The following is a 13391-nucleotide window of genomic DNA, read 5'->3' as shown; positions in this document are numbered from 1 at the left end:
GGGCTTGCAGGAGGGATGCAGAATTGAAAGACCATTATGGGAGGAGAGAGGGGAGATTGAACTCTGCTAGAAAATGGATGCAGATAGGACCTTGGGTCTCGACAGATCCAGAAGCACCATAAACTACGAATGTAGGTTTCCAAATTATTCACATAGAATTCTTCTACCAGGAAACAATCTACAACTGACAGACATTGTCTACCCCAGGTTGGCACTGGTGCAGCATCATATGACCTGAATGTCAGCAAGGTGATGGCCTGGGCAGGATGATTCCAGGTCTCCAGGGAGGGCACTGAGGGGACTGACTGGGATGTCTCTGGTCTCTCTGCAGGTTTTCCTGTGTTACTGAGCAGGCCTCTGTGACATGACATGGCCTTCAGTAACCACCTATGGTCACAGACTGCACGTTCTATTCTGGCTCTGGCTCTAGTCACAGAAGAAGGCAGACTGTGGACAGTTACCGACCTATTGAACAGGCTGTAATAAGTACTGATATGGGCTCAGCCTACATCAAGGTGAGTAAGGACTCCTGGGATAGGTATTCTCTATGTCTGTCCTGGGAATGCAGGGAGAGCTTTTCCTACATTTGTAGCAAGGATGAAATGTTTGTGGTTGCTGTCTCTGTACATCCTGTGTACAGTGCCACAAACATCAAGGTGGGAAAATGAAGGGAACACATTGAGACCTAGACCTGGGTGGGGTCTTTATGGGGTTGGCTTATCCTGAAACACTGCATAGTGTTTTAGTTAAGGCTAACTGCACACTGATGAGACTGTGTGTAGATGACACCACAAAGTGACTGTGCCTTCCCATGTGCCCTGTCTCTCCATAAACTGTACTGAGGCCAAAGCAATGCTGACCTTTCCCTGCTCCATCACTGTAAGAAAGAAACCACTGTGGTGAAAGGCAGGAGTGTTTACCAGAAAGCACCTCCTTTCTGGGAAGGAGCCAAGAGCTCCAGAAAGAAACACCTTCCTTTGCAGGGATAAAACCAAGTTTATGACCAGGAGGCATGGGGGATACAATAGCTGGGCAGATGGGACAACATCTAGAAATCCTGCTGTGAAGGCAAGGATGGCCCATGCCACCTGCTCTTTGCCCTGTCATGGTGAGGTCTACGTGGTGTCAGAGGCTTGCTGGGCAGCAACTGAAGTCCTTAAGCAGTCATTTGCCCTGTGCTTGACTGGATGGTTCTTCTTGGGACGCAGAAAGCAGTCATGACCGGTTCCTTTCTTTGTACTTTGATGAGGGTCAAAGGCTTTATGGGTAATGCCTGGCAGCTGTTTGCCTTCAATTTCTCTGTGTCCGAAGGAATGGTTGTGCCCCTCGAGGCTGCTATGTGGCCAGCAGCCCATTCCAACATTTGCTGTGATTTTATCTGGGTCATAGGCTCTCTGGTCAGCAAGATCTGACTCCTGCTTGTCTCCAATTCCCCTGTACTCGGAAGGAAGGTCATTCCCCTCGGGCATGGGGAGCTGGTCAAAACCGATCGCTGTCCCTCCTTGGTTCAGATCTTGATCACAGGCTCTCTGGGCGTCAATCCCTGACTGTAGTTGGTCTTCAATCCCCATATATGTGAAGGGATAATTATTGACCTCAGGGCTGACATGGCCACAGCTCAGTCTGTTTACTGCTCTGCTGTGGATTGTATCATGCATACCCACAGGAGTGTGGGATGGGTCATCCAGCTGGGATGTCAGGGATTCCACTTTACACCCTAGTACCTTTGATCGGTACTCTTCAGTGTTTTCTAGGATCTGGGCCAGAGCATTCACAAGTGATTGTATTTGAGTTACTGTATTGTAGAGGACCTTGTTTTTTGTTACAGCTTCCTGTATTTGCTCAGTACCTGATGTTTGGAGAACATTCTCTAAGGAATCCCCTTGCCCTAAGTATTTTTTGCTGACCTTTCCATATTTTGAAGCAGTCTTTGAGATTTTATTCCAAGAACTCTTCGAAGTAACCTCCCCTTTCCCTGGTATCCAAGTCTTGGTTGTGTCCTTGATCTGGGTGGAGCTTGGGATGGAAGGACTTACTCTCCCGAGCCTTTCTCCCTGGCTTATGGCCCTAGGTCTTATAGTAATCTGCTTCTCTTCATGGGGATGGGACCCCTTGAAATCTTTCACTTCGAGTTTTTCCTCTGGGACATATATCTCTCCAGTTTCTACCCTGTCATGTCTCCTCATGGAAACATCATCTAAACCCAGGGTATTTACAGGGTTTTGGCATGTATTCTGAAAGCTATGCATCCAGTGTTTTGAAGGCAAGCTGACCTTGGCAGGGTGTACTGTACTGGGGACATCTGGATCGTGTCTCACAGGCCAGGGCTGTGCCTGCTCCTTTGATTTCAGGTCTATCTTACTGTGTGATTGTGGTTTTTGGACCGAGTCCTCTGAGGGCTGTAGGGTAGGTGTTTGCAGATGACCAGGATGTTTGTTGGGCTGTAAAGATGCAATGTCCCTGGCACTGATACCGATAGCTTGGCCATTGGGACTCTCACTGGATCCCAGACTCACTGTCCATGTAGATGGCTCTTCTTTCACCTCCACTCTGTTGCTTGGTTTGGCTGCTGAGGGTGGGCCGGTTTCATCCTGACCAAGCACTATCACACGACAGCAGGGTTGAGATGAGTCCACATACTGAAACCCCTTCCATGGTAGATACTTGTCAATTTTTGTGCTTGTATTTTGTTGGAGACTGCCTGTTTCACTTCCTTGGATGGTCCGGTTCTGCTGGGGTTGAGCCTGGAGGCAGAAATCAGGTTGCTGACTACTCAGGTGTCTCTTCAGTGGATCTGGATGAGCTTTTGAGGGCCCATGGCTGGCATCAGGTTGAGGGGCTCTTTGGTTCTCCTGCACCTCTGCAGCTGAGTGCATACACAGAGCACTCTCTAGCCTGGCAGCTGACGCACTTTCTACCCTTGTCCCTCCTGGGTCTTGGTGATGCAAATTTTCCAGGATCATGGCAGCCTTGGAGTAGTACTCCTCCTTGGAATCAAAGATGGGGGAGGAGGGAAACACAACCTGGGGAATGTTTGAGGCTAGACTCCCAGGTGGGGTGAGATCCCTTGCCTCAAGGATCTGCAGATATGGTTTCCTTCTACGTTTGACTGGAAGTTCTGTGATATCTAATGCCAGCTTCCTTTCAGTGTTTGAGTCATGCAGAGAATCATCATCAGTAGAGTTCATGTCAGACAGCTCGTCTGACCTTAGTGTGGGAATCCTAGGATTTAGCCACTTTCTATGGGTGCTGCCTGAAGCGCAAGGCAGGTACTTGCTCCCCAGACCAATGCCCTTCTTGATGGTGGTATGTTTTTCACTCTTTTCTATGATCTCCCTTAAGGGGACCTCCATGGGCTTTGTCCCCGTCATTTTGATCCACGTGTACCTTTTGTGGTCAAGGATGGAGGACTGGACAGATTGGCAGAGTAGAGGCCTGCTCTTGCAATAATAACTGTATGTTGGAAAATTTCCCTGAAGCTGGGCCAGCCTCCAGGATGGGAGGAATGTGATGGGGGTTCCTTGTTCTTGTTCAATATTACTTTCCTTTCCTTCATTCTGTGGCCCCTCATTCTTGTGGGCCATCTGCCCATGCTCCCAAGGGATGGAGCCTGACCTGACAGCCTCACTGTGTAGGGTCAAGTTTTGAGTGGGTTTCATCAAGGCTGCCTGATGTTTTTGGATATCATCACCTTCGGTGGGGTTCCAATACTGTCCATGTTGCCAGGCATTGTTTTCCGTTGATAGGGATACCTGTATACCTTTATCACTGGTAGGACGTGCTTTTCCAAAGGCCTGCCTCTTGAAACAAGGAGGTGTTTTGATTGGTGTAGAGCTTGGAAAGATTTGCATTAGTTGGGCCTTTGTCATAGCTAACAAGCTTGGTGTCACAAGTTGTGCAGGCAATGGCTGTTCTTGGGAACACTCTGGAGGTCCTTGAGCCTGGGAAGGAGCTTGGCCACTGCGATAGGCATCACGAAACCTCACGGTTTTTTGTTCTGCTAAGGAAGGGCTTCTGACGGCGTGGGCAGTAGCCACAACTGACTCAGAGAACAGAGTGGATATGCCCCAGAAAATGTGACTAAATTCCTTGTGTATAAGATACTCCAAGAACTTGAGATAAGACAACACCCGAAAGAGAGGAAGGTGATCCATTTTCTGAAGAGGGTTCCACCAGGGTTGTGGTGTGGAGTCCTGGAGAAGTTGCTCGCTAGAAGTGCAAAAGAAAGGACGCAAAAGCATCAGCCCCCATCAGAAGAACAAGAGGTCCACAACTCTGTATAAATAGGGCATCTATAGCCATATAGGGCCTCATCGCCTCCATAAGCCCTATCTCCTAGTGTGATATCCAAGAGGCCTGTCTTCCCATCCCAACCTGCATAACATCTTCAGTATGAAGATGCCCAAAGCTTCCTCTCACATTTTGGCATGAAAAATTCCACAGGACAAATATTTCTTACATGTTCATAGGTTGTGATGGAGTCTTGGTCTCTTCCACATTCTTTTCATCTTCTCTGCAACCTGGAGATGATCATGTAAAAAATATGAGGAATGAGAACACTCAGAACTGAGGCGTCTCTCTCTACTCCCCATGCCAAGAATGGAATGCTCAACTCCCATAGTGCAAGGACAGAACACTGAGTGTGTGCAAGGGGAATGGAGGGAGTTTATCTGCCCATGTACAATTTCCTTCTCCCCCTCCATTCCTGTCATTCCTCTTAGAATAAGGCAAGGGCCACAGCTTCAGTTATGTGAAAGGGACTTACAGCTCGGAGAACTGAAGCTCTCTGCTTTCAGGTGGAAGTGGGATTCCCCTATAAGAGGCACAGAATCACTCCAGTGCCTTGAACAATATTCCCATGTGCAGCACCCATCCCAGGCCAACCACAGCTTCTTTCTCTCACAAAACCTGGGTATTTTCTGAATCTATGTTCCTTCCCTGCAGCCACTCTTCCGTGCTGCATATCATGACTTTGGGAGCATGTCTCTCATCATGACCCTGGTCACTCAGGGGCAGGTAGATTTAATATCTCAACCCTGAGAAACAGTAGCCTACCTTTTAGAGTAGCAGTTTTCTTCTTGGTCTTTCTCTGCCTCCTCTTCACATCCTGCCATTTATAAACAACACAAATTAGCTGGGGTCCCTTCTTCCTCACTCCCATTAACAAGCTGCCTTCTCTCTTCAGTCCTTTAGTACATGAAAATTTAATTTCCCAGGGAGATCTCTCTCATCCCTCCTTGCCTCTTCAACACTGTACATAAATCCATCTCCTTATTGCCTTGTTGGAAAGGCAGGAAAAGGGGCTTCCTATGCTACAGTTACCAGGGATGTCCTCAGTCAGGGTTCCTCAGACTATGCAGTTCGCTCTGGTCTGTCAGGTGATATCTGCTTCCTCAGAGGAGAAGAGACTCAAGCCCTGATCTGTGGCCATGGTCTTATCACCTGCTTCACATCAGCTCAACACAATTTAAACCAAGCACCTGAGCAGAGGACAGATTGCCTTGTGCTGAGCTTGTCCTGCATCCTCACCAACTCAGAAATGCAGTCTGTCCAAGTAGCCAGAGTCGTACTTAGTGCCCTGTCTGCATCCTCTTACCAATGGTGTGAGAGCTTCAGGCAGACACCTCAGGGCCACACTCTCCTATGCCCTTCCTGCTAACCCATTCAGACTCTTTCTGGAGATTTCCCCTCTCCTGTCTGTAGCTAGATTTTAGCTAATTTGTTGGTTCTTCTTACTTCCATCCTTCTCCACCCTTTTTCTCCCACCCATTCTATCCCCTAAGACCAGATATGGAAGAAGAAGGTAGAGGGTTAAGGGGGAGACTATTTTTAGACTGTTTTCGTTGATTACAGGGGATGATGTCCTGGGTGAAAGTTTGACCTTTACTGTCAGGATATTCAGGAAAACTTCTTCTTCTTTCTTCTGTTCACACAACTAGTTACCAAACCACAAAAACCAGCATGGAATAGCAACCCCCAACAAACGACAACCCCTATGCCCCTCAATGACTTAGATTTTATGTATCCTCTGAAAAATCCCCTAAATTCCAAATTCACAAGAACAGTGAAACTATCTGCTGTTGACAAATTCATGCTCCTCCTTGATCATGTGACAATACAGTTACTGTGGACAATCTGAAGCAGCCCCTTATCACCCACCTGAGTTTAAAAAATAAATTTTCATATTTATGGTTTTTTTAATACCAGAATTGTCAGTGCACCTGTATCTCTATGAAAAGTTGGAGCAGCAGTGGTGAACAACAGACAGCTTCTCTATTCCATGTGAACCAAGGCTCTCCTCACCTCTGTGATGTCCATTTCACTTTCACATGTTGACACAGGGAGGTTCTTCAGGAAGGGGGTCAGTAGGAAATAGAGCCCAGCTCCACACAGAATGGCAATGCTCATGTCCATTGCTAAATCTATGGTGCAGGGGCTCACCCATGAGTAAATAATGCTATTCATCAGATTGAGAAATCTCTCCATGTTCTGAACCACAGTGCAGGTCACAGGCCACTGACCTGTGCTGTATAGCATGTGACTTTTCAAGGGCTCTCAGGCCACATCACACAACTGTGGTCTCTTCATCACAAAGGGCTCCTGCCAGGGGAGAGGGTGCCACTGCCCCTCCCCAGCCTCCATGGCAGGGTTACCTGCTGTGTCTTTTCCCTTTCCCTTCTTCCTAATCCTGTTGCTGTATCAGGCACAAATAGACCTCTGTCCATATTTTGTTCCTCTTTTCTGAGCACCAGTATTTCTCGGTGTAGGCATATATTTTGCTCAACCTACTTTTATAATATTTCACCCTCCCTTCTCACCCTCTACCTACCAGTGAAAGAGGAATGTTATTAGGATATGGGTGAAAAAATTGAAAAAGAAAAAAAGTTTTGGAGGAAAGTTAGAAAGTACTTAAGTACTGTGAGGTCTAATTAGGAACTGATTGAGAGTATTTTCCAAAGTACTGGAGAAATCATGAAAAAAAATGGGGAAGTTGCAAATACCGACAAAAATTTGTGGATTGAAATTATCCAACATGGGGGCCCCAATGGAGGAGTTAGAGAAAGGACTGAAGGAGCTGAAGTGGTTTAAAACCCTTAGGAAGAACAACAGTAGCAACCACCCGGACATCCCAAAGCTCCCTGGGATTAAACCACCAACCAAAGAGTACATATAGAGGGACCCATGGCTCCTGCCGCATATGTAGCAGAGGATGGTCTTGTTGGACATCAATTGGAGGAGAGGCCTTTGGTCCTGGGAAGGCTCAATGCCTCAGTGTAGGGAAATGCCCGAGTGAGGAGGCAGGAGTGGGGAAGCACCCATATAGAAGCAAGGGCAGGGAGGATGGGATAGGGGGTTTCCTGAAGGTATAACAGGAGTGGGGATAACATTTGAGATGTAAATAAAATATCCAGTTAAAAAATTATCCCTTGGGGATTTAGCTCAGTGGTAGAGCGCTTGCCTAGCAAGCGCAAGGCCCTGGGTTCGGTCCTCAATTCCAAAAAAAAAAAAAAAAAAAAAATTATCCATCACAAAGTTATTGCAAGGAAAGTTCAAAAAAGACAGAGGAAAATAGGGTTTAATTTTAAGATATTTTGAGAGGAAAATCAAGTATGAGAAGCCTCGACTATTTTACGATGGAGTTCACTTTGGAGTTCACTAACTAATGGTGTTAGCACACAGGGAAGCACAGGCATTAAGGAAGAGCCCCTCTCTGAGGTAAAGGCTGTACACACTCCAGACATAGACACTGCTTGAAAGAGACTCACTCATTATTTTAGACCGTGTGCTTCCTGAAGACAGGAATTCCTTCAGTCTTGTTGCCCTCTGAACCCAAAGGTGATCCCTAGTGAAAACTGAACAATCATGGACTGAATACCTAACTGAAGTCACTTGTACTAGGGAGGACACACAGCTGAGAGCAAACCCAAAATCTGACCTTAGGAAATAAATCAGTATTTCAGGACCTGGGAAAGGAAGTGCAATCCTGACTTGTCCTGCTGAGGTAGGAGGTGGGATTGGGGGAGGTGCACCCTAGCTGTCACATCTCTGGAAAGGAAGCACAGAGCAGGCTAATGACTTTCCTTACCCCTGCTGTAATACTATTGCCCACCCTATGGTCTGAATGTGAGTCTTCTCACTAGAGAGCAGGAGTCACATGATTTCAATATGACCATTCAGGAGAGTCCTGGTTGGCTAGCCAGTCTGACTGGCCAAGTTGTGGACATGTGACCAATTAAGTCATAGATGAGGAGTTACAGTTGGTGCAGGGTGGCTGAGACAGTTGGTAACTGGCCTGCTATCATTGAGGTTAAGGTTTCACTCTGGGACTCCAGAGGCAGAGACAGTAATATGAGGCAGTGTGTGACACCATGATTAGAGGACAGCAGCTCTTGTCTACTCCTCAAACACCCAGGTACAGCCTGCTCTTCCTAGTCTTGCTAATGAGTTGGGTCCCTCACCCTGACTTCTCTGCTTGTCAGATCCACTTTGGTTGGGTTGTAGGCACTGACCCTCTCTTCCCACCGCCTGGCTAACGGAGGTGTTAAGGCTGCAGGAGTCTATGACTCTCCTAGGACTCTGTGCAGCCCTCACTGTACAGTCAGTGGTGACTGAGACACCCAGGCCCTGCCCAGGACATGTCCTGTGGGCCACCCCAGGGAAGCAGAGCCCTGCCCTCTTTGATGTCCCAGGATCCTGCAAATGTGCACATTCTGCTTAGGGGAGAATACACCACATTTGTCTTTAGTAACTTCTCTTATCTCGTGTAACATTATCCTTCGTTCCACCTGTTTCTTAAGGCTAGGCGCTTTCTTTGTCTCATATAGACTTCACGTGCTTTTATTTGTGGATCTGTGTATTTCAAACTCACCTCATATTCGTGAGTGAACTGATCTTGATCATGAACATGAATTTTTAAATGTCGTTGAAATGGTGTGAAGTATCAAGTACTCTTGTTAAGGTTTGTTACATCTTTTACATGAAAATATTGACGTAGTATCTGGTTTATTGTAGTTTTAATTTTATGAGTGTGTTTGCACACATGTTAAAGTCAGAAGACAAATTGTGGGCCCGGCTCTCTCCTTCCACCATATGGGCTTGAAAAATTAAAACTTGGGTCATCAGGTCTGGTGGTAAACAGCACTGGTTTTGGGTACAGGGTAACATTGGCTTTCTGGAACACATTGGAAAGTGTCCCTTCCCTTTTGTATTATGGAATTATTTTAGGAAGTGGTGTTCTTTAAAAGTCTAGCTGAGTTCATTTATGATTACGTCTGGCTGATTTTTCGTTTGTTAATCTTTTACCTTCATTGCTTGTTTTTGGCCTACTCAAGCATTTTATATGCATTTGGAAAATTTCCCATCTCTCCCTGGAGACTGATTGTCTTTTAGGTTTCCTGTCTCTGTTCCATAGGTTCTTAGGTCTCTTCTAATGGCTGCTCTTTTCTTTTTACATTTGTTTATTGTATGTAATTAGTGCACTGTTGCTGTCTTCAGACACACCAGCAGAGGGCATTGGATCCCATCACAGATGGTTGTGAGCCACCATATGATCGCTGGGAATTGAACTCAGGACTTCTGGAAGAGCAGTCAGTGCTCTTAACTGCTGAGCCATCTCTCCAGCCCTGTGCTAATGGTCCTTAGTGCCTTGCTATATCTGCTACTGTATTTCATTCATTCTTTTCCTCTCGTTTTACTCTGTATCTTCTTTTGTTAGATTTGGGAATGCTGCCTCAGTTTCCTCTCCTTTCCAAGGACCATGCTTCTATTTTTTCATTGTTCTTTATGGTCTGTTTGGCTAGGTTCAGCTCTCACCTTCAGTGTGTTTTGTCAGCTACTGCTTTGGGGTTTGTTTGTTATTTTTCTGTGACCCTGACGCACACTGTGGGGCCATCTCACCTCTCTCTTTCCTGTGTGGGAACTCAGAGCTGTACAGCTACTTTCCATCCTGTTTCTCTTGGTGCAGTATCATGGATCTCATCTCTCTGTTTTGTCAGCTTGTCTTAGGATGGAAATTGTCAAGCAATGTGCAGGGAATTGAAGAGGGTGGGCAATGATGCAGCTGGACCTGGAGGTCAGACCCTCTGGGTCACCTCAGGACAGCTTGGCAAAGGCAGCTCCACATGGCTGTGCCACCTCCACAAAGAGGTGTAGGCTGTGGTCAGGGTCCTGGAAAGGGGTGAGAAAAATCACTCTGACCACAGCACTGAAACTGACATCATTAAGCTTCTGGATCATCCAAACATCATGGAGCTGTTCCACATCAACCTGAAAACACATCTTTGTGGCAGGAATGTGCTGCTGAGGGAGATCTGGTGAGCCAGACTGAGAAGGGCGGCTGTCTACAGAAGGGACACACTCATCACATCTTCACCCAGATGATGTGTTCAGCTCACTAACCCATGAGAACAGAATTGCACACAGATACATCAAACTGTATGTCTTTGGCCTGGCCATCAAACTCACCACAGGACAGAAGTTCAAGTGTGGTGTGGTACAGTGTGGGGTGTGGTGATGCCAGATTCCCAACACATTATGTGTGGAGATAGGGGCTCTCCAGCTGGATCTGATCATAGCATTATATTGTCAGGTAATGTGGGATGGGGTGGGCAACAGGATCTGATCACCTAGAAACTTACAAATGTGCTGTGCATGCACCCACACCCCATTAACACCTTATTTACATTGTTACTTTGAGGGCATGTAGGACACTCACCTTATAGATTTCTAGATATCACTCCTGGCTAGGCAGCATCTTGTATGCTGCTGCATATGCAATGCCAGGTACCAGATACTCCTTGATATCTCCGACTACATTGCCATTTGAGATACTGGGAAAGGCATCAGGTCTGCTGGACATTCCACCTCCTGTCATTGACCCTCATATCCTGCTAGATTCAGATCTGGCTGGACACCTCCACCCTGGCATACACCTCAGGGGTATTGCACTGTGAGACAGCACTTGTGCAGCGAGGTTGTAGGCATTGCTGTACCACAGCCCCGTGCCTCAAATGCATTCCTAAGTATTGGGCAATGCATGGCTTCCCAGCAAACACCACATTGACTGGTAGGTATTTGGCCATGCTGAACAGACCCCCAACATCTACATCACATAAGTTCTGGATCCTAAATGATCCCTGACAAACCTCACAATGACTGACAGTCATCAGGCCATGCTGGATACTCCCCTCCCCTGTATGCACAGCACACTGCTGTGTGCAGGACCTGCTTGTCAGCCTCACACTAACGACGCCCACGTGTACTGCTGGGTGTCAGGACTCTCTTAGACATGAGCCTCATCAGCACCTACTACAACATAAATTATCAGGCATCCAGCATGGCGTGATAAAAGCAGTGTATTTAAGGCTGTGGAAATGAGGGAAGTCAAGTGCAGAATGACCTAGTGCCTAGCAGTTGTCTGTGGTAGTGGAGGTGACGTCCTAGAGGGCTTCAAACCTCAGTGAATGTGGTGTGGGTGGTGGAGAATGTCTAGAAGGTTCTGAAAATGGCAGTGTATGGGAGTCTTTGTCAGGGGACAAGGTGTGGAGTCTGATAACTTAGTTGTGCTTTTCAGATAGCAGCAAGGAAGTATTCACATGGTCTCATAATGTCTATTACCCAGTATCGTAAGTGGTGTAACCCTCTGATGTATTTTTCCGTGCCCTCATACAACAAAGATTGTATGGGGTTCAAGTAGAGTGTGTCCAACCATGCTTGAAAATTCACATTGTATTTAGGGCAGCAACATGGGCAGTGGGGCTGCTCACATACATCAAGCTATCAACCCTTGCAGCATATCCCATGGCACATACAAACCTGTAGAAATGGTGTCCTCCTGGGCCCTACCCCACATAAACTGGTACATTCCAGGACCTGCTAGAGACCACTCTGCAGTCTTAGGTACACTGTTACAAAACAGATGCTACTGGGACCCTAGCCATACTATTGGGCTGTGTATCTAACTGTGCTGGACATATTCCCTCACATCATCCATAAAGATGCTTCTATGTTTCAGACTCTGCTGGTAAACCCAGTATGTTTCACCCCACATACCTAAGTCTCACACCCTATGAGACCCCTCAACTCCCATACTCTGCTAGGAATCGGGACACACAGGACACCCCTCCTCCTCCCACCACTGTGCTGTGCATAGTGTCAGGTCCTACTGTACCTACCCCATACACACAGTGTGGAAGGACAGGCTGTAGTGATGCATGTTACCATTTTTCCAATCATTGCACACACATTTCCACACATGTATATATATTTTTTCACATGTATATTTTTAAGCCCTGCCGGTCATTGTGCTGCTGTTTCCCATAGAAACTCCTTCCTATCCAGCCTTCCCCAGCTGCTCATGTTGTCCCATGTACACTAACATATGAGACCCTATTGGAGTCCCTCTATCTCTGTAGCTAACTGATATCAGCTGCCAGCTGCCAGAGTATCCTGGGCTTCCCACTGTAGAACTCCACCCTCTGTTGTGTAACTGTTGTGTTTCAAGAGTTTTATGTATCTTCCAACAAGTTTTCCATCCTTCTCTACTTCCCTCAAAGCTCCATTCCTAGCAGTGTAATGGGACAGCAACAAATCATGTTATCCAGCATAGTATTATAGGTAGTACTGTGAGTGTGTGTGTGTGTGTGTGTGTGTGTGTGTTGGTATGTGTGCCCTGCTCGTCCTCATATCTACTGGATCATGTTGGATTGGTCAGAAGTATCTTTCAGACGTGACTTTTGGGCAGTGACCGGGTGCAGGATGTCCACATATGTGCTTGTGCCTTCAATACTGTCACCCTGATATCTGTTCTCCAAGCAGAAGCAAACTTGCTGACAGACACAGTGAGCACATGGAAGATGGTGGCACCTGGTGACATGTTTTGGACAGTCTCTCAGGGATGTAAGGTTGCAAGGAATGAATGCAGGCTTGGCTGCATTGCTGACTTCCCTGGAAAGGAAAATGCTTCTGTGACCAGGAGGAAGCCACACTTGCTGGCCTTTGCACAAACCGATCAATCCTTCACAATTACGCCTGTATGCGCAGACTCTGGAGGAGACTTCTGCCACCTCTCTCTGGCCTGTCCCATATGGGTAATGGCATTTCCTGGCCCAGAATCCATTTCTAACATGGGTTAGGGAATGCTGTTGATACAGCTCAGGGCTACTCAGTACTGAGTCAGTGAGGTGTTTTAACCTTTCTAACAGACTCTGTCCTGTGTCTCTCAAATGATGAAGGAGAAGAGGCTCATCTCTGTGGTTGTTGAACCATGGGAGCAGGGAGTTTCCAGACAAGGACTGATAGGTTCAGGAAGGAGCCAGGTTCTAGCTTCCTGGGGATGTGTGTCTGTATACCATCAGACAGCAATGAGACTCTGGGTCTGTGTGCTTATAGGC

The 13391-nt window shown here is 46.8% G+C and overlaps 1 protein-coding gene across 1 annotated transcript; it reads right to left on the bottom strand.

Moving 5' to 3' along the window:
* Window positions 1-976: 976 nt before the first annotated feature.
* On the bottom strand, window positions 977-6518 carry LOC134482684 (spermatogenesis-associated protein 31E1-like). The gene is made up of 4 exons (XM_087591669.1): window positions 6304-6518; window positions 5056-5107; window positions 4460-4520; window positions 977-4209 (listed from the first exon to the last, which is right to left on the bottom strand). The coding sequence occupies exons 1-4, from the start codon at window positions 6484-6486 to the stop codon at window positions 1116-1118; spliced, it is 3390 nt and encodes a 1129-aa protein (XP_087447795.1). The 5' UTR covers window positions 6487-6518; the 3' UTR covers window positions 977-1115.
* Window positions 6519-13391: the final 6873 nt, after the last annotated feature.

This window comes from Rattus norvegicus, chromosome 17 (assembly GCF_021556685.1).
Source record: "Rattus norvegicus strain SHRSP/BbbUtx chromosome 17, alternate assembly SHRSP_T2T, whole genome shotgun sequence".
Taxonomy (NCBI): domain Eukaryota; kingdom Metazoa; phylum Chordata; class Mammalia; order Rodentia; family Muridae; genus Rattus; species Rattus norvegicus.
Note: the sequence above shows the minus strand (reverse complement) of the source record. Positions and strands in the feature narration are given on the sequence as shown.